General features: G+C 52.2%; 1 protein-coding gene across 8 annotated transcripts in view; it reads right to left on the reverse strand.

Moving 5' to 3' along the window:
* Nucleotides 1-2,726: 2,726 nt before the first annotated feature.
* LOC102458375 (adhesion G protein-coupled receptor E1) overlaps nt 2,727-20,236 on the reverse strand; it is a 42,863-nt gene continuing 25,353 nt past the window's right edge. For 4 of the 8 annotated variants that reach the window (XM_089774833.1, XM_089774831.1, XM_089774836.1 and 1 more), the window contains 8 exons: nt 16,146-16,301; nt 14,535-14,672; nt 12,589-12,692; nt 11,006-11,089; nt 9,084-9,261; nt 8,215-8,334; nt 5,957-6,147; nt 2,728-4,339 (listed from right to left, as the gene is read on the reverse strand). In XM_089774833.1, coding sequence (XP_089630959.1) covers nt 4,172-4,339; nt 5,957-6,147; nt 8,215-8,334; nt 9,084-9,261; nt 11,006-11,089; nt 12,589-12,692; nt 14,535-14,672; nt 16,146-16,301 — 1,139 coding nt within the window. In that variant the 3' untranslated portion in view covers nt 2,728-4,171. Of the gene's footprint in view, nt 4,340-5,956; nt 6,148-8,214; nt 8,335-9,083; nt 9,262-11,005; nt 11,090-12,588; nt 12,693-14,534; nt 14,673-16,145; nt 16,302-20,236 lie in introns of all 8 variants that reach the window. The other 4 variants (XM_089774834.1, XM_089774835.1, XM_089774837.1 and 1 more) reach the window with 2 other exon arrangements.

Genomic DNA, 20,236 nt, shown 5'->3' on the forward strand with positions numbered 1-20,236 from the left:
GTGAGCCGGAGGGTCAGCGACTGAGTTTGTGTTGCTGGGTCTGGTTGTGTAGTCTGGGTATGATCTGAATGTGCATGTGAGATGGTAAATCAGGTGGTGTGAGTTGTAGTGTCTGTCACTGCAAGTTTCTGTGCTGCTGGGTCAGGTTGTGTATGAGTTCACAGCACCCCCAGCCGATCCCCCCCCAACCCCACAGCACCCCCAGCTGATCACTCCCACCTCCACCCCCCAACCTCACAGCACCCACAACGGATCCCTCCCACCACCGACCCCATGGCACCGTCAGCAGATCCCTGCCCCCCCAATACCCCCTAGCTGATCCCTCACTCCCCCCCCCAGAGCCCATGGCACCTCCAGCCAATTCCTGCCCCCCCCCCAGTCCATGGCACCTCCAGTCAATCCCTCCCACTCCCCCTCTGACCCCACAGCATCTCCAGCCAATCTCTCCCACCACCACCACCCTCCCCGACCCCAGGGCACCTCCAGCCAATCCCTCCAACCCCCCGGGCCCCATGACACCTCCAGCCCAGCTTGCCGAGCCCCCGACCCAGTGGCACCCTACGCTGCTGTGTGTTCAGCCCTGGGTACCATGCCATGGGGTGCCACCTGTGAGCAGCCCAGAATGTCCATCTCCATTGCCCATCTGGGTGTTCTCACACCAGCCCCTTTGTGCTTTCTCTGATGCTGCCTCCATGTCCGGAGGGGCTCCCCATACTCATCCCCAGAGCTACCTCCAGGGTGGGTTGATTTAAATCAAGGAGATTTAAATCATTGCCTTAAATCACACAAAAAAATCATTGATTTAACGCAAGTTTCCCATTGATACTCCCTCATCTGTCTTCAAGCAACGGCGCAGATCTGATCACTAGAACATGTTCATTCACAGCTCAGTGCAGCATTTTACAAGCTCCAAGAGGGAATCCTTTGTGCAATTGTTTTAGGTGACTTGTTTTTTATTAATTTAGGAAACAGCACATGATACTCATTGCCTGTGTCAAGCTGCAGATGCAGGAGCAGCTTGCTAGGAATGACAAGGATTAAATCCTACACACAACCACAATAGCATTTACATTTTAGTCAGCTAAATCTTACATGTTACATAAATATTTCAGACTTGCAATTGAAGCAGGCTCCTGAGTTGCCGGCTGTCAGGCTGCCCTTAAACTTGTTTTTATTAATTTTTAAATTTTATTAACTCTCAGATCTATCCTCAGAATGCTCCGGCTATGTCTACACTAGGGGTTTTTTTTGGCGGACGAGGCAATGTAAATAAAGTGCTCATTAGCATTTTCTCATGCTTCATTTGCATAATCTCTTCTGATGCTTTTTGTACAAGAGGTTTTTGCACAAAACCTAGCAGTGTAGACGGATCCTTTTTGCACAAAAAAAACCTTTTGCGGAAGATCCTTATATTTTGAGGCATAAGGATCTTCCGCAAAAGGGTTTTTTTTTGCACAAAACGGATCCATCTACACCGTTTGTTTTTGCGCAAAGACCTCATGCTCAAAAAGCATTGGAAGAGATTATGCAAATGAAGCACGAGACAATGCTAATGAGTGCTTCATTTGCATTGATTCTTTCCCAAAAAAGAGTCAGTGTAGACATAGCTTCCATGTGCAGTATCCTGAAATGTCTATATTTAATGAAATATAAATTGAAAAAATGACACACAGTGGCAAACGGCAACTCCAGATTTCTCTTACTGCAGCTTTCTGAACGCCAGTGTTTCCCAATTTTATTTGGCCACAGAACCCTTTTAAACTCGAAAGAATTTTGCAGAACCCCTAATAACAGTCTTATATATGGAGCTGAAAAAGTAGACCACAAATAAGTAAGGATAATAATAAACAAATGCTCAGCAAGGTCATGAGATCAACATTTAGTTTAATTGCACATATTTAAAAACAAAAATCACATTTAATGCGTGCCAAAAATAAAACTCAAAAACAAATATGCATTATATTGGCAGTTTTCAATGCGAAGAGTGGTTTTTCTTCTTCTCTTGGCAAATTCTTTTTATATTTGGTTTAATACTGGAAACTGGTGTATAAAGTACTGGTGGTATATAACAGGCCTGCGCACTCCCATACAAGCAACTGGTTTGACAGTTGAAGCTTCAACTTTGTCCGATGCGGCGCTAGTATATTCATATTCAGTCACCCACGTGAACCACGCTCCCTGACAGTGAGTACGGGGATTTACGGTGACATATAACAGGCGCTCGCACCACTGACTGACTGTCCCCACTCTCTGGCTAAGCTGGCATTACACAGGGACACTTATCGTGGCAAACACAAATGAAAACTGTTTTCAATAAAATTCATAAATGCTTCAATATTAATTATTATTTTTAAATCATAAAGGCTATGTCTAGATTGTATCCCTTTTCCATAAAAGGGATGCAAATTAGATGTATCGCAATTGCAAGTGAAGCGGGGATTTAAATCTCCCCCACTTCATTAGCATAAAAATGGCTGCCGCTTTTTTTCGGCAAGGAGCTTTGCCAGAAAAAAGCGCCAGTCTAGACGCGGATCTTTCAGAAAATAAAGCCTTTTCCGAAAGATCTCTTATCCTTCTTAAAACAAGGGATAACGGATCTTTCGGAAAAGGCTTTATTTTCCGAAAGATCCGCGTCTAGACTGGCGCTTTTTTCCGGCAAAGCGCCGTGCTGAAAAAAAGCGGCAGCCATTTTTATGCTAATGAAGCGGGGGAGATTTAAATCCCCGCTTCATTTGCAATTGCGATACGTCTAATTTGCATCCCTTTTACGGAAAAGGGATGCAGTCTGGACATAGCCAAAATGTTATTGTAATGGAATTTTCTTGCAGAACCCCATATTTTCACTTTGCGGAAGCCTGGAGTGCTGTGGAACACCGTTTGGGAAACAGTGCCGTGCGCTATACTTGGGCGATAAGCGTCTAACCTAGTTAATTAATTAAACAAGCCATAAGGATTAGCTAAGCTCAACAATTTTCCTAGCAGCCTCCAACATAGCAACCAGCTTGGGAATTAATTTGACACATCACACTGCTGCTAAAAGGCCGAGAGAGAGGCTGGAAGCACGAGGCCGTGCAAAGTTGAGCCACATGGTTCTTCAGACATTCGCACGTCTTCATCCACATCATTTTCTCCCAATAAGCCGTTTTCCTTCTGATGTTTCATTCTAGCAGCTAGGCCCTGAATTTTCTTCTTGCTCTGCTGACACTTGACATGTTTTTCTTTTTCACCCAGGGAACAACGTTCTTCAAAATATTCCCAGATAGGGCCCCCGTTTACACCCAGAAGCCAGGACAATTTCTCTGTGGCAAAAGTGTAAGGAATCTAGGAATCTGTGTGCTGAATAATCTCTTCCCTTTTCCTTTCCAGCTCACTCCACTGCTCCTTTCTACTCTGGCTCCGTCCTTTCCTATATATCATCTCGCTGTCATTAGACACTGTTTGAGCCAATTCTGCCACGCTTGGCCCAGGTTCCCCACCCCAAACGCCAGGGCTGGCCCACAACATTTTGGCATCTGAGGCGGGGAACTCAAATGACGCCCCTAGCTTGGGCCAAAACTTTGAAAGGTCTCAATTCTGCCTTCTTCCTGTTCTACTCCTCTCATGGAACTGCTCTGTTACCTACATGTGCCCCAGGAGCAGACACAATTTTCTACCCTCTGGGTCCTATTGGTGCCCTCCCACAGTCTGGCACCTGAAGCGGCTGCCTCAGTTCGCCTCGTGGTATGGCCAGCCCTGCCATACACACAGAACAAACCCGGTCCTTTCCGGTCTCTGGGTGTCTTTCCATGTTACTTTAGCCTGCTGAGAAACAGAAACTGAAATCCCAGAATTTTTGAGACGCCAGAGCTGGTTGTTTGGCTGGACAGACTCGAGCCACTAAATCGATTTTATGAGACTGTAAGTAGGTGTAGCATGTTTGTGGCCAGATTTCATGGAACTGTTCTTTTTTAACGCAAAAGTTAGTATTTTCTTGCTGATTTTTAAAAAAGTTATAAAATCTGATTTTTAATTTTTATTTTAAATCGTTGATTTGTATCCACTCGGGTACCTCGTTGGCCTCCTTCGAACTCTGCCGAGAAGATGCCCGGCTCCGCCCAGCAAAGCCCGCAGCCTCGTGTTGTAAGCCCTGGGGGGAGCCGGGCATCCTCACTGCAGAGTTACCCTGTTACTCTTACTCCCCCCATGCCATGAGGACGGCCAGGCTGGAGACGTGGTCGCAGCTGCACGTGGTGTGAGTGGCGTTGGAGCGCAGGACCCTGCACCCTGCCGGAGACCAGCTGCCACTCTGGGCTGTGGTTTCCCAGGAGACACAGATGGGCTTCTCGGAGGGGTTGTGTGGCTGCAAAATATAGATATAGATATAGGTCAAAAGTGGAAGGAATAACGCAGGATGGAAAAAACACGGCGCCGGGAGTGTGGGTCAGGGTCCCCAGTGCCGTGAGAGGCAGATGGGCAGAGGCCGGGGACAGGGTACACATGAGCCTCCTCCTCCGGGTGCCCCCATTTCGGGAACACCCATGCTGTGGAGCAGGAAGCTGCTCTGTGTGCTGCTGCTCCCCTCCCGCAGCTGGGGAAGACCACCGCAGTGACGTGCTTCTCCTGGGGCTTTCCCCCACCGCTCCCATAGCAGCGGGGTCAGTGCCTGGGGGCACCGTGGCGCATGGAAACACACGTGTCTCTGGGAGATGGCTGCCAGGTAAGCGCCCCACCCCCATCCCTGTCACACTCAGACCCCACAGTGAACACCCTGGTCTGGCAAAATCTTTAAGCCGGCATGCCCCGTTTCCCACGGTTGCTGGATTAAAGAGGTTCAAGTGTATTAGATTGGGACTCAGGAGAGCTGAGTTTTAGTGCTAGCTCTGCCACTGGCCTTGACTGAGTCACTCAACAGCTCTGTGCCTCAGTTTCCCCTTTGTCTAGAGAGTCTAAGGCCAGGTCTCCACTACAGCCAAAGGGCCTCTTAAGGTATGTACAAAACATAGCTGGAGTTGACATGCCTTAAGACGAAGTTTGGCATCATCCTCACAGCAGGAGAAATGCTCCCGACTTCCCCTACTCCTTGGAGTAGAAGTTCCAGTGCTAAGCAGGGGAGGGGTGTGCCCTCAGCATTCAATTTAGTGGGTCTTTACTAGACCCACTCAATCGAATGCCAGAAGATCAAACGCTGCAGCATCTCAGGAGTCTAGTCATGACCTAAGCTCTTGGTGACAAGGGCTGTCTCATGCGATGGGCCAAGCCTGCCACATGGGTGGGGGAAGGGGCACGCTGATTTCAGCAAGCGCATTAGCACCAATCCCTAATAGGAGGGCAGAGGTGTAGCAGGGCTCTCTATCACCCCCTCGTCCCCCCAACAGTGGGCCAGAGGACACCTATAAGATGGTTTGGAAGGGCTCCCAGCCCTCTGGGCCTGCCTCAGTGCAGCTGAAGCGACCTTTCCCTGCTCCTCGTATTGACCCCTGCAGTGCTCTCCAGCCATCAAGCAAAGCGCTTTACAAAGGTCACTATCATTAGCTTCATTTTACAAGTGGGGAAACTGAGGCATGGAGCGAGGTTGTGTGTGGGGGTGTGTGTGTGTGTGGAGATGAAAGTCATCCAGCAGAACCAGGAGTAGAAGCCAAGTCCTGCACCAGTGCTCTATCCACTAGGACACACTGTCTGCCCTGTGTTCCTCTTTCCTCACTTCTCCTGCTTCCCAAATCCAGGGATTGGACATTTACGAGTCTGCTCCTGAGCCTTGGTTAATGGAGGTGGCCTGTTAATGACTGAAGCCGAGAGTTGGATTTTCAGCTCCAGAGATCCTGTGTTCACATTGCCCCAGGGCAGCATCGCGCTGGGGGGAGAACACAGGAATCCCTCCCACCTGAGAGCTAATTCAGAGCCACTTCCCCCCCAGAGGAGCCAGGCTGCTCCTGAAAATCCAGGCTCAACCCCAGCGGCCGCTCGTGGAGGGACTCACCATGATGTGCTGGAAGGTGTAGTTCACTGGATCTGTGAAGTTGGTCTTGGTCTGGCTGGTCAGCCAGGCACTCACCACCCTGGAAATCATCCGGATGGCGTGGCTAGAAGCGGCCTTCTGGTCTTGGAAGAAACTTCCGTTCATGATGGTTTCCATGCCCACGTAGGAGGCAAACGCCACTCCAGCCGTACCTGCAAGTGTCCCCAAGGAGAAACCCGGTGGGTTGGCAGCTTCTTTCCCCACGTTCCACTGTGGGACTCGCCAAGAACTGTGCAACCCCCCAGACCCGCTCCAGGTGTGGGGTAATGTTCTGCTTTACATCCCCCAACGGCTACAATGAGGCTCAGGACAGTGACATGATGGCACAGCAAGCCAGAGGGCACTGGCGACAAGATGGGGGGGGGGGTCTATAATTACACACACCTCAGGAACGCCTTCACTTTGGCTGTGTCTAGACTAGCAAGTTTTTCCGCAACATCATCTGATTTTGTGGAAAAACTTACCAGCTGTCTACACTGGCCGCTTGAATTTCAGGAAAAACACTGACGATATCATGTAAAATCATCAGTGCTTTTCCGGAAATACTATGCTGCTCCCCAAAAGTCTTTTTCCGAAAGACTTTTGCGCAAAAGGGCCAGTGTAGACAGCATAGTACTGTTTTCCGCAAAAAAGCCCAGATCGTGAAAATGGCGATGGGGGCTTTTTTGCGGAAAAGCGCCCGTGGCCAATCTAGAGGCGGTTTTCCGCTAAAAGTGCTTTTGAGGAAAAGCATCCTGCCAATCTAGACACGATTTTTCCGAAAATGCTTTTAACGGAAAACTTTTCCGTTAAAAGCATTTCCGGAAAATCATGCCAGTCTAGACGTAGCCTTTGTGTCTTTGTTATAATGTTACTGTGTTATAAGGGATGGACGGCTCTTAGAAATCCCCCCAGACTGTGAGACAGTTTCTGGACAGTCCCTGAGGGATGAATTCTCAAAACATAGAATCCTAGAAGACTAGACGTGGAAGGGACCTCGAGAGAGATCAAGTCCAGTCCCCTGCACTCATGACAGGACCAAGCACCGTCTAGATCCGTGGGGTCTAACAAATGGCTATTTGGCTGGTTGAGTATGACTAGTTTGCCATAGCACTACCCACTATAGTGGCTAGTGGTTCAGAACTGGATGGACCCCGCGGCTCTGAACCATCCCTGACAGGTGTTTATTTATCCTGCTCTTAAACAACTCCAGAGATGGAGCTTCCACAAACTCCCATGGCAACTTTTTCCAGTGTTTAACCACCCTGACAGCTAGAAAGTTGTTCTTAATGTCCAACCTAATCCTCCTTTGCTGCAATTTAAGCCCATTCCCTCTTTCCTCTCATCAGAGGTTAAGGAGAACACTTTTCTCCATCCTCCTTGTAACGCCCTTTTAGGTACTTGAACATCTGATAACAACAGAGCTGGCTGGTGAAAATCTTGAGTTTGGGTCAGAACAGATGAAACCAAACATTTGGTTTGAAAATGCCACCGCAATGCCTCATGGGAGTTGTGGTTCAGGTGCTCCCATTTCTCCTCTATGAGCCTGGCTCCCTGGTTGGACTGCATCTCCCATGATGCACCACGGGCAACATCTAGCCACAGTGCCTCATGGGAGGTGAAGTCTGACGGAGAGTCAGGCCCATAGAGGGGAATGGGAGAATGAGGCAGCAGGCCAAATATTTTAGCTCTTCTGACAAAAGCAGAATGATTGTCCGGGCTGAGGGCATTTTGAGCAGCCAGTTTTTCCACATGCAATCTAAGCGTTGTGCAGAAATCAGCCACTTCCTGAAGCACTGCACTTTCTTAGCACTCAGTTTTCCTTGGAAGAGCCGTGGAGATGGAACAGTCCCTGCCAGCCCTTGTTCTTTATTCTTCTAGTTCCCTTTATTCTAGCAGGCTTGACTAGGACAGAAGGAATTTATATTCGTAGGGCTTAAGAACCAGCAATTGTCAATACAGCGCAGAGGTCTGATCCGTGAGCCCCGTGTCTCACACCTCTGCCATCCCAAATCAGATCAACAGTCCATCTAGTTCAATTACCCACCTCTGTCTATATCGGCACAGAGCTGTGCTCCATCTAAGCTGGAATCTCCAGCGTCGGGGACTTTCATATCTCCCTTACTTTAACTGTGTAAAACTGCCCCTCGGTGGGATCCTACCCCACTCCCACACCATACTGGGCAGCTGAAAAGTATCCGTCACACATCAGTCCATGCCTATTGGCGGTGACGAAGTACCTTTCGCCGTTGATCCCTGAACCGTTTTGCAGCCAATCTCCATGATCTCCCCTTTGGCTCCCAGGCTGACGACAGAGTCCTCCCTGCTGCAGCCGTCCCTGATGACTTTGGTCTGGACATCTAAGGAGAGGGGGGAAAAGCACAGTCTGATAAGCACTATGGCTCCTTGGACAGGGGCCGTTGGATGAGCAGAGCAGCAGGGGATGGCGAAGACAGAGGGAACCATCCAGCTAAGAGGGGAAGAGGTTTTGTGCCACCAGGAAAGAGACAGGGACAAAATTTCCTGGGGTCCCCGGACCATGCCCCCCAAGGGCATTAGGAACAAGGGGGGATTGGGGAGCTATAGATGGGGCAGGGGATGGGGCCTGGCTTGAGAATGGGAACTGCAGCCTTCTGCACATGCTGGCTGGAGCCCCGAGAGCTGGGGTCTAGGGGTACGGCCTTGTGGTTCAGGCAATTGCCGGGGATGCAGGAAATCCCAGCTGAGCTGCCAGCTCCATGACAGATGCCCTGCGTGACCTAGGGCAGTTATTGCAGCTCCCTGCCTCAGTTTCCCCCTCTGTCAAATAGAGATAATGAGCCTCCCTTTTTGTCTGTCTGCACTGTAAGCTATTTGCAGCAGAGACCATCTCTCCCTCTGTGTCTGGGCAGTGCTGCCCACAACTGGGCCCCGGTCTCAGCAGGTTTGTAGGTGCTACCATAATGGTCATAATAAGGAGAAATGCGCTGACTGGATATGGTACCTGCTGATTGGTCCCCAGACAGGCTCCACCCCTACTTTTTCAGAGTCATGCTGCTTGTGATTTGCAGTTGCCACCTCTCCCTACCCTGGTGCCCTGTCTTGTCCCCCTCCAGGCCTGGCTTCCTACCCAGCTGCTCCGTGCGGAGGGTCAGGTTCCCGTTCTCGGTGGGGTTGGTGACGACGTCCATCACAATCCTCTCCACATTGTGCAGGATGATGGTGGCCAAAATGGAGAGCTGCTCCGTGCTCAGGTTGGACCAGGAGGACGTCTGCTTCAGGATGGAGGCAAATCCCCCAGCGGCTTTCTACGGGAAGCCGAGCGAGAGAGAGAGAGCTCTTATTGGCTATGCTGTGTGACCCCAACAACTGTCAGCCAATCTCCTACGAGCTGCTGATAGGGCCCTGCCCCTCGCCCTCCACGAGCTGAGTATCCACCATTGGTTTGTGCCACTTGGCAACGTCCCCCCTCTCGTGGCTGGTCCATCGAGATCTGAGCCAGCGACAGGACTCGGGGTTTGCTCTAAGGCCAACAGGCAGCTCTGAACGACTTCGGTGAGCCTTGGCTCAGGCGCCAGCGGCTCATGCTTCTAAAGCCGGGTGTCCCTGCTAGGAGCTTTCGTGGCACCAGTTAGATCTCACTACACTGGGGTGGGCGATGATTTTTGATGGGGAGGCCACTCCAAGATTTTGGTAAGTGGCCGCACTTGTCTATGGGGAGGTGCGGGGGTCTGAGTTGGATGCAGAATAGGGATGTGAATGTGTAACTGTGCAAACGGTGATCCACTAAGTTTGGGCTTATCCTGGATGTGCATGTTTACACGCAGGTTCCTGCCCTGCTCCTGGGAAGCCGGCTGCCATTGCGGGTGCGTGTAACTGTTGAGATTCTCACAGGTTATGCTATTAGCCTGCCAAGTCCTAGGGTTGAACGCAGCGATGAGGTGGGATTCGGTGGCCGGGGTGACTCAGCAGGGTCTAACTCTAGCTGTAATCTCACCCAAGGATCGGGTCCGAATTAGCTGTGACGACTGAAAAAAAAAAGAGATTTTTGGCGTCGTTGGGGGGAGTTCTTAGAAACCATCTGATCAGTCTGCAGCAGCAGTCAAAAACTTAAACAGGATGTTGGGCATCGTTAGGAGGGGGATAGAGAATAAAACAGAACATGTCAGATCGCCTCTATGTAACTCAATGGGATCCCCACATCTTGAATGCTACGTGCAGATGTGGTCACCTCATCTCAAGAAAAGATTCTTGGCATTGGAAAAAATTCAGAGGATTAGGGGTATGGAACAGCTGCCATATTAGGAGAGATTAATACAAATTGGACTTTTCAGCTTGAAAAAAAAGACAACTTAGGGGGATAGGATAGTGGGCTATAAAGTCCTTACTGGTGGGGGAAAAGTGAATAAAGACGTTATTTATTCCTTGGATATCTTCCCTTTGGGAAAGGTTCAGAAAAGGGCCACAAAACTGATTAGGAGCATGGAATGGCTGCCATATGAGGAGAGCTTAATAAAACTGGGACTTAAGAAATGACTAAGAGGGGATAGGATAGAGGTCTATAAAATTATGGCTGGTGTGGAGAAAGCGAATAAGTTATTTACTCTTTGGAAAAGTTATTTACTCCTTTTCATAACACAAGAACTAAGGATCTTCAATGAAATTAATAGGTAGCAGGTTTAAAACAAAGAAAAGGAAGTATTTCATCACACAACACACAGTCAACCTGTGGAACTCCTTGCCAGAGGATGTTGTGAAGGTCAAGAGTACAACAGGGTTAAAAAAAAAGAGCTAGATATATTCATGGTGGATAGGTCCATCAATGGCTATTAGCCAGGATGGGCAAGAATGATGTCCCTACCCTGTGTATGTCAACAACTGGGAATGGGTAACAGGGGCGGATTCACTCGATGATTATCTGTTCCCCTGGGACACCTGCCATTGGCCAATCAGAAGACGGGATACCATTGGTTTGACCCAGTATAGCTGTTCATACCTTCTTACACCTGAAAGCTGTGATAAAACACCCAGAGACACCTCCTCCTCTCTTACCTCCAGACACACCGCTGAGTTCTTCTCTTCGCAGGGCTCTCCCAAGGTCCTGAAGGTGGATTTCAGTAAAGTGCAGTAGGCGGCCTGTGCAGGGTGGCAGGAGGGAGCCGGAGCAGAAGGGAGAAGCACACAGCACAACACAAAGTCAATGTCACAGCTGGAAGGTTGGGCTTGTGGTTAAGGCTTCGGGAGGGGACCTAGCACCTGGGGGTTCAAACTGCAGCATAGTCACTAAGCTGCCTTATTTTGCAAGGCTTCCTTTCCCCAGCTGTACAGTGGGGCGACCAATCCTGTCTTCCTCACTCAGATGGCTGTGTCTACACTGGCGCGATCTTGCGCAAAAACTTGCTGCCTGTCTACACTGGCCGCGTGTTCTTGTGCAAGTAAACTGACGTTCTAATGTATGAAATCAGGACTTCCTGCGCGAGAACTCTGATGCTCCCACTCTTCTTGCACAAGAGGCCAGTGTAGACAGGAACACGAATTTCTTGTGCAAGAAAGCCCTATGGTTAAAATGGCCATCGGAGCTTTCTTGTGCAAGAGAGCGTCTACACTGGCATGGATGCTCTCACGCAAATGCACATGCCAGTGTAGATGCTCTCTTCTGGAAGAGTTCTTGCGCAAGAAGCTGCCAGTGTAGACATAGCCAGAGAGTAAGTCTGGGGCACATGGACGGCCTCTTGCTGTGTGGCTATGCAGCACCTGACACAACGGGGACCCTGATCTTGGGGGGAGGTATCTTTGCAGCACCTGCTTGAAGTCAGAATACTACTGCAAAGGATTGTGGGTGGCAGAAAGGAACAAGGAGGATGCATTATGACTTCCGTGGGCCCTAGGCACTTTTGCCTTCCTGGGCCCATTCCTCCATAAAAAAAAATATTAAAAATTATTTTTGATATAAAACTTTAAATACTTCAACATTTTTTTTTCTGTTTTAGGCAAAATTTAATAGGTTTTCGTGGGCCCTAAAAGTTTCATTTTTTTCTGATGTGAGAAAAAAATTAAAACATTTTCTCCGACCCTAAAAGTTCATTTTTTTCCTTCTGATTTTAAAAGAAATTCAAACATTTTTGTGGGCCCCTAAAAGTATCGTGGGCCCTAGGCACTGTGCCTCCTGTGCCTAATGGATAAGTCGGCCCTGGGAGGATGGGGAGCGGTTCTGTTGGTGGTACCGTGGGGCTCGGGGAGGAGCTATGGCTTCCTACACTGGGATTTTCCACCTGCTTAAGATTTGTCAGTTCTTGCTACTCTCCTGCGCCCTGCACGTTGCTGCTGGTTTGCTGGTAGGAAGGGCAGCCTGTCGCCCCAGGGATGACAGTCCCCTGTGCCAAAAATACTACGTGCGCCTGGCTTTGCTGTTAAGGACGGGGCAACAGGCAATACTGACCTGGGCTCCAAAACAGCTCCATCTTGGCAGCCCTAATGCCAGGTCCCTTTAAGAAGTTACTTGCCCGGGATGCGGCAAGCGCCCCTCCCTGGCACCCCCAAAATCACTGAGTCACTTCAGCCGGGGTTCCCTGCGCTGCCTTTGCCGTGAGCATCCCGAGAACAGCGGGGCCTGGTGATGTTGCCAGGATACCTACATCCTCTGGGGATGAGCCGTGAGCTGTGTCCAGACTCTGGTTCTGGGATTTCCTCACCAGATCGTTCTCTCCCAAGAAATGGGCCCGGCACTTTGAAGTGACCTCTAGGAGGAAATGAAATGAACAAAAAAAACCTCAATCAAATGTGTAGATTAGTAAATACGGTGGCCTGGGAAATTAGCATCTCCTGGGCTTTCCCATCCAGGGATGCAAAGGGTTAAAAAGCTGCTTGTGCAACCAGTGACTTCCAGGCCTAGGGGTTACCGCCCAAGCAAACCCGACTGTTTGCTGATCCCCGATCTGGGTGGGAGTGCGGCGTCTATTTCCTCTTGGGAGTCACAGCCAGGCACCTTCTCCAGGAGTCAGTTCACCCTTTGTCAAGGACAGCAGGAGAGGGGATAGTGCTGCTCCCCCCAGTCCCTCTAATAACTGACAAGTGGTCCTGTGGCACCTTAGAGACTAACAATATTGTTTTTAAAGTTACACCGACTAACACACTGACCCGTCCGAGCGCTCTTATAACCGATACCTGAGAGAGAGACATAGAGTCAAATCCCTCCTCTGCCTCATGTAGATCTGTGGGGTCCCCAAACGCTCAGGAAAGAGCTCTAACCACTAGGCTGCATGGCTGGTCTCTCTCCAGCTCTGTGATTGGGTAACAGTCATTGCAAGTAGGGGACAGGCACCTGGGTCTCTTCCGTGAGTGTTTTGTCCTGGGAGGTTGTCCGGCTGCAACGCTGCATGGGACCTGCCTTACCCCAGCCTGGCACCCTGTCCGCACTGCAGCTAAGTTGCGATTCCCCAGCTGGGCAGACACACGCTCACTGGCTCTGTCTGGGCTATAAAGCCGTGCGGCCACTGTGCGGCTCAGGCTCTGCCCAGCGCACACCTGGGATCAGGGACAGGGTGGCTCTAGGGCATTGGCCCATCCGCTGCCTAGCACCTGTGAATTCTTCACCCTGCTAGGGAGTGTGTGTCTGTTTGGGCTGGACTCGCACCTCCCTGTTGCACTGCAGATCCCTGTCACATCCACCAGTAACACACCCACGCGCCTTCCTAGGGCTGGACCCAGGGGCCTGGGCCTGGCACAGAGGTTTTTGGTCTCATGGCGCCTCCCAGGAACACACTCGCCCGTTAGCTCAGGCAGCAGGGGCAGTGGGACACAGGGTTTGGTGTCTTGGCTCATCAACACTCCAGTGAAGAGGGAAGAGCAGAGGAAATTAGGGATGTTTTCAGTGCAGGGACCAAGCCAGGATAAAAACAGCCAGGAGGCAATTGTCCCTGAGCTCCCCAAGGTGGATGTTTTGGGACTTTTCTCACTGAAACAAACACATCAAACGGTTCATCTGGGATCAAGCCTTCGCCCCAACAGCAGGTTTTGGTTTCCTGTTTCTTTTCGGTTGGGTGGTTGGATTTTAGCTCAATCTCCCAATGAAGCCTCATTTTGAAGCAAAAAGCCCCAAAATTTCATGTAAACCACGTCGCGACGGTCACAAGGCCGGTCCCGAAGTTCCCGGCTTCGACTCCCACCCACAGCGTGTTACATGTCAGAACAGGGCCACTGTGCCGACCGCTGGCCACGGAGTTCAGTCTAATGACTCCAGTCCAGACCATGCTCTGACTCTAAGGCAGAGAATGAGGCTCCACCGGAGGATATGAGTCTCCCGGGCCAAAGGGACTGTGGGGTTTTGCGAGCAAACGGCAGAAGGAAGGGAGTTGCCTGGCAGCTGATCCTGTAGCTATTCTAGCTGGGTGGGAGCTTTGGAGAGTCTCAGGTACCGTCCCCATGAAATCTCTGCAGCTGTTGGGGCTTTGGAGAGTCCGAATCCCGGGTGGGCTGGCAGAGCCGCTCCGTAACTAGCTCTCCATTGTGGGGTGACCTGGTCAGCAGGCATTAGCCTTTCATACCCGGAGCCCCACATACATCCCCCGTATAAGACACTTACCTGTGCAGCTGAAGGGGGCGCCAGGCTGGCTGGGCGGGAGGTAGCCTGCTCGGCACCTGCAGGTGTAACTGCCCGGTGTGTTGTTGCAGATGGAGTCGGGGCCGCAGGGCGATGGGTCTCGGGAACATTCGTCAATATCTGGACAGGGAAGAATCCAGGTTGGTCATGTGTGACCCTAAGACACCAGTGTCCTACTGCCCTGGGCTCCTCACGCTGACCCAAGCCCCATTGGATCCAGTGGGAATCTGTCCATCAGCCTTAGAGGCCATTTCCATCGGTCACTCTGCCTTGTGCCTGAACTGGCTCTCACCATTGCACTGCGCTGCTGGGTCAGTGACATGCTGCTCCCCAGAACTGGATGCAAAGCCAGGTTAGCAGGGGCAGCAGTGGCCCCCTGGGATGTGGGTGCAGGTGGTGTCCAATGTCACATCACTGAATACAGATGGGCCCTGGTCTGCACAACAGAGCCTTCTCTCCGTGGGAGGATGGCATAGAGGGGAGCAGGGCCAGTAGGTGGCATCAGAGGAAGCACCGTGCCAGGAATATGGCTCCCTGCAGGTTTGCAATATGTTGCCCATCCCCCAGAGGCAGCCGTGCTAGTGGCCTGGGAGGTGGGAGCCAGGACACCTGGGTTCCCTTCTCAGCTCTGTGAGGAGAGGGAGGGCTGGGAGCTGGAGCAGGGAGGAGCCTGGGGAGCGGGAAGGGGAGTCCGGACACCTGGGATCTATTTCTGGCAGTGGGGTAGGAAGGTGCTGGATTGGTCCTAGCAGGATGGTGCACAGGCGGGACTCCTGGGTTCTATCCTGAGCTGCAGGAGGGGAGTGAGGTCTAGCAGATAAAGCAGAAGGGGGAGTCGGGGCTCCTGGGTTCCTCTCTTAGCTCTTGCACAGATTCTGTGCGACTTTGGTCAAGTCTTTTCCCCACCTGATGCCTCAGTTTCCCCCACTGTGACATGGAGACAATTTTCTCTCCCCAGATCTCCTTGCCCGTTATTGCAGGGCCACGTGCTGAGAGGCAGAGGACCCGCCCCTCCCCTGTAACCAATGAAGTGGAGGCTTCTTAGCTGTCCCTCACCATGTCTCCCCCATAGATCTCCATGCACACGGCCCGACTGGTGCGTCCTGTCACCGGGATTTCCCGTGTCCATCACAAGCTTTAGTTCATTCCTTACAACCCCACGCTCCCAGCCCTGCGCCAGCCCCAGCCCGGTGTGTCAGAGCAGGGCAAAGCCCCGGTCCCAGCCCGGCTGATGGCAAATCGCTGCTGTTTCAGGGGAGTCGATGGAGTGGCAGCACCGTGGCCCTGGCCCCAGCAAGTCTTCACCCTTCATGCTGGGTGAGGATCCGGCCCTGCACAAGCCATCCCGGTGTGTGTTGGGCACGGGGCAATGAGCCACAAAGGGCTTTGGGGCCCGGCCATGGGCATCCCTGAGAGCAAAGGCTGCACGGAGACGGCCGTGGTCCCAGGGGTGCTGGCTCTCACCAGGCCCAGGAGGGCACCGGACACAGAGCTGGGCCAAGGGGCTGGTGTGCGCCGGGAGTCCCTCCATGACTGTCTGGGGGCAGGAGAGACCTGCGGGGAGAACACCTTCAGCTTCCCACTGGCTCTCACCTGAGCAGTCCAGAGGGGCGACGCTGCCGGGCAGCCAGGAGTCTCCTTTGGAAGATCTGTAGCCAGGTTCACACATGCAAGTAAAACCTCTTGCAGTGTCAATGCATAAGGCATTCGGGCCACAGGGCTGGGGGACTTGGGAACATTCGTTGATACCTGGACAGGAGCAAACACAACCGTAGTCATTCAGTGGCCCGGGAAGGTGCTTGTGTTGCCCCCAGTGGGAGGGTCTTACAGGTCCCCCAATGGGCCCGTGGGCAGGAGGACACAGAGTGCTCCTGCCTTCCCCAGTGGTGGGCAACCTGCGACCTGAGGGTCCCCATGTCTCCTTCCTCCTCAACGCACGCGCCTCTCACGCGCTGGGGCACCGGAGCCCCACACGTCCTACTCCTTCCCCCCCTCCCAGCACTTTTAGGAGCACCACGAATCACCTGATTTGTGCTCCGTACCCCCTCCCACGCCCCCCTCCATGGGCTGGAACACGGCGCATCAGCTGTTGGCAGCATTCCAGCCCTGGGAGGGAGAGGGAGCAGCAGGAAGTGCGGGGCTCCGGTGCCTCGGTACGTCAGAGGTGCGTGGGGAGAGGGGCAGGTGGGGTCTCCGCAAGGCTGCCGGAGGAACCCTAGGGGGCCATAAACTGCTCCGGCCCCCTGAGAGGAAGGAGGGGCTCTCTTGCAGCCCCCTCACTATCCTTGCCCATCGCTGCTTTGCGCTGTAGAGATCCTGTCTGTGCATCAGCCAAGACAGAGGCTGTGACATTTGGAGCCAGCTAATAACCCCCCTGGGTCATGGGTTAGTGCATCAAAATCATGAATGGGACATTTACCATTCAGGTCTGAAAACGTCTCTCATTTAGGAACACAGGGATGGCCAGACTGGGTCAGACCAGCGACCCGCATGCCCCAAAACCTGCTTTCATCAGGGGCTGGCGCTAGACGCTTCGGAAGGTCCCGTCCGATGTTCCTGCTGTTTTTATATCCCAGTCTAATCCAGGCATAGCAACCTTTTTACGCACAAGGTCACTTTCTGAATTTCTGTGCAATCCGAGATCTACCGCAAACCCAAATACCCTGGCCCCGCCTCCTTCATGCCTCTTCTCCCAACTGCCCTGCCCCTGCTCACTCCATTCTCCCTCCGCTCCCCGCTGCCATTCATCAAGGAAGGGTAGAGGGTTGGGGCACAGACTTTAACCCTTGTTGGAAAGTGCAGCAGTGGCGCATGGGTATGAGAAAAGCTCTGCAGGCCCCCCCGTGGCAGAAAAGGAAAAGCAAGAAGTGAGGATGGTAGGTACAGTGGGTGGGTGCTGATCCTGTGAACTGGCTCCGATGACACTGGGTGGACAGAATCTGTTCTGCCCATTTTGCAGATGGGGAACTGAGGCACGGAGTCCAAAGCTGTAATTTGGGTACCGCATTTCCATTGGAGACCCCCAGGACCTGCTTTGTCAGAGACTTTCTCTTTCTGCAGCCAAGCACCGCTCCCGCTGACCTTGCATTCAGCACCTCTGCAAAGTAGACCCAGAAAATGAGCCCCTTGAAAAGTGGGATAAGTGACTTGCCCAGCATCAGACCAAAAATCTGTGGCAGAGGCAGGGAGACAATCCAGTTCCCCAGAGCAGCCCTCAGCTGTCTTAACCAGAGAAGCTGGACTTGTAGGAGCAGCGGTGGCCCCCTGGGGTGTGGGTATTGAGGGTGAACTTAGGACACTCTGGTGAATGCAGGTGGGCCCAGTGCTGCACAACAGAAACAGCTCTTGGTGGGAGGATGGCGGGGAGGCATCATGCTTCAGCACTGTCATTCATGCTTAAATTTGACACTTTTCTATTCTATTCTAGTTTTTTTTTAAAAAAAACTTTAGTCTAAACTACCAACAACTGACGCATTCGTGAGAAAAAGGTTGGTTTTAAAAAGGGATCAAATGTAAAAATGCGAATGAGTTAGGGAGCACGGCTGAGCTCAATCTCCAGCCAGAGGCAATAAAGAAGGAATTTGGGAGGGGGCGAGGCTCGTGCGTGCATGATGCCTGCCACCGAGGAGCATGTGATTGCAGACATGCGCATGCGCGGCCGCAGGGACATTGCTCTAAAATCTCCGATCAATGGCTCAGCGGTGGAGCACTGACCTAATGTGGAACAACCACGAGGACATCTCTCAGGGTACGTCTACACTACAGCGCTAGTTCGAACTAACTTAGTTCGAATTAGTTAATTCGAACTAAGCTAGTTCGAACTAACGCATCTAGAACTAAAAACTAGTTCGAACTAGCGTTTTGCTAGTTCGAACTAGTAAGTCCACATTGAGTGGACTCTGAACAGGGCTTAATGATGGCCGGAAGCAGTGCCGGCAGGGCATAAAAGGAGGACTTAGAGCATGGAGATACTGTCTCAGGCTAGCCGAGGGCTGCGCTTAAAGGGTCCCGACCCCCACCCCGGACACACAGTTCTAAGGGGTGCCCCGCTTGCAAAGAAGTTCTGGCTTGGAGTGCCCTGAGTGCCCACACTGGGCACATCACACCACTCGGCCATCAGCCCGGCTGCACTTGCCGCAGGCTGCCATCTGCGGAGAGGGAGTAATTGGGGGGCTGCAGGAGAGCTTCCACCCCCAGAAGCCCGCAGAGCCAGCCCAGTCCTCCCCATCGGGGGCTCGTACCCCATTCCTCCCTCACCTTCTTCCACTTGCCCTTCCCTAGCCCCCCTTCTTATTGATGTACAAAATAAAGATAACGTTTCTTCCAACATTGACTCTGTCTTTATTGAAAAAAACTGGGGGAGACTGGGAAAAGGAGGTGGGAGAGGGGAAGAGAAAGGCTGGGAGAGGGGAGGGCAACTAACATGATCAGGGGTTGGGAACAGGTCCCAGATGAAGAGAGGCTACAGAGACTGGGACTGTTCAGCTTAGAAAAGAGGAGACGGAGGGGGGACAGGATAGAGGGCTCTAAAAGCAGGGGTTGGGTGGAGAGGGTGCATTCAGAAAAGTTCTTCAGGAGTTCCCATAAAGAAGGACTAGAGGACACCAAAGGAAAGGAATGGGTAGCAGGCTTCAAACTAGTAAGAGAAAGTTGTTCTTCACAAAGCAAATAGTTAACCTGTGGAACTCCTTGCTGCAGGAGGCTGTGAAGGCTAGAACTAGAACAGAGTTGAAAGGGAAGTGAGATCAAGTGATGGAGGTTGGGTCCATGGAGTGCTATTAGCCAGAGGGTAGGAGTGGTGTCCCTGCCCAAAGTTTGTGGAAGGCTGGAGAGGGATGGCACGAGACAAATGGCTTGGTCATTGTCTTCGGTCCATCCCCTCCAGGGTCCCTAGGGTTGGCCGCTGTTGGCAGACAGGCTACTGGGCTAGATGGACCTTTGGTCTGACCCAGGACGGCCATTGTAAGCTCAGGGCTCAGGGTCGGGGGTCTCAGTGGACCCCCTTGATTTTCATGCACACCTGCTCCTGGGTGGCCAGGCTGGCAGCTCTCCTGCCCTAGACGGCCACTTTCCTGTGCCTAGTGCGGAGATCGTGGACGAGGTCCACGATGTCCGCACTAGCCCAGGAAGGTGCCCGCCTCTTGCGGTCCAGGGCAAGCTCCCGGGAGCCGCCAGCCTGGTCCCGGCAAGAGGGGGTGGGCTGGGAGGCATCGGGTGGGTGGCTCTGTGCCGTGCCAGGTGCAGGGTCTGCTAGCTGGGTGCTGGCAGGCTTGCACCTGGCACGGGCACCGTAGCCAGCCCGTGCCCCTTTAAGGGGTCCGGGGCCGGGAGGGGGGCATAGAGTTTCCCTGGTGTTGGCCAGAGTGGCCACCAGGGAAACCTGGGGAGGGCTAGCCTCCCACTAGTTCGAACTAAAGGGCTACACAGCCCTTAGTTCGAACTAGCTAGTTCGAACTAGGCGTTAGTCCTCGTAAAATGAGGTTTTCCTAGTTCGAACTAAGCGCTCCGCTAGTTCGATTCAAATTCGAACTAGCGGAGCGCTAGTGTAGCGCATAGGAAAGTTAGTTCGAACTAACGTCCGTTAGTTCGAACTAACTTTCTAGTGTAGACATACCCCCAAAGAGGAAGCAAAGGCTCTGCCGGCACAGACACTTATACTCAGGCTCACCAGCCACGCTCTTCAC

The sequence above is a fragment of the Pelodiscus sinensis genome, chromosome 31, assembly GCF_052426305.1.
Source record: "Pelodiscus sinensis isolate ZL-2025 chromosome 31, ASM5242630v1, whole genome shotgun sequence".
In the NCBI taxonomy this organism is placed as follows: Eukaryota; Metazoa; Chordata; order Testudines; family Trionychidae; genus Pelodiscus; species Pelodiscus sinensis.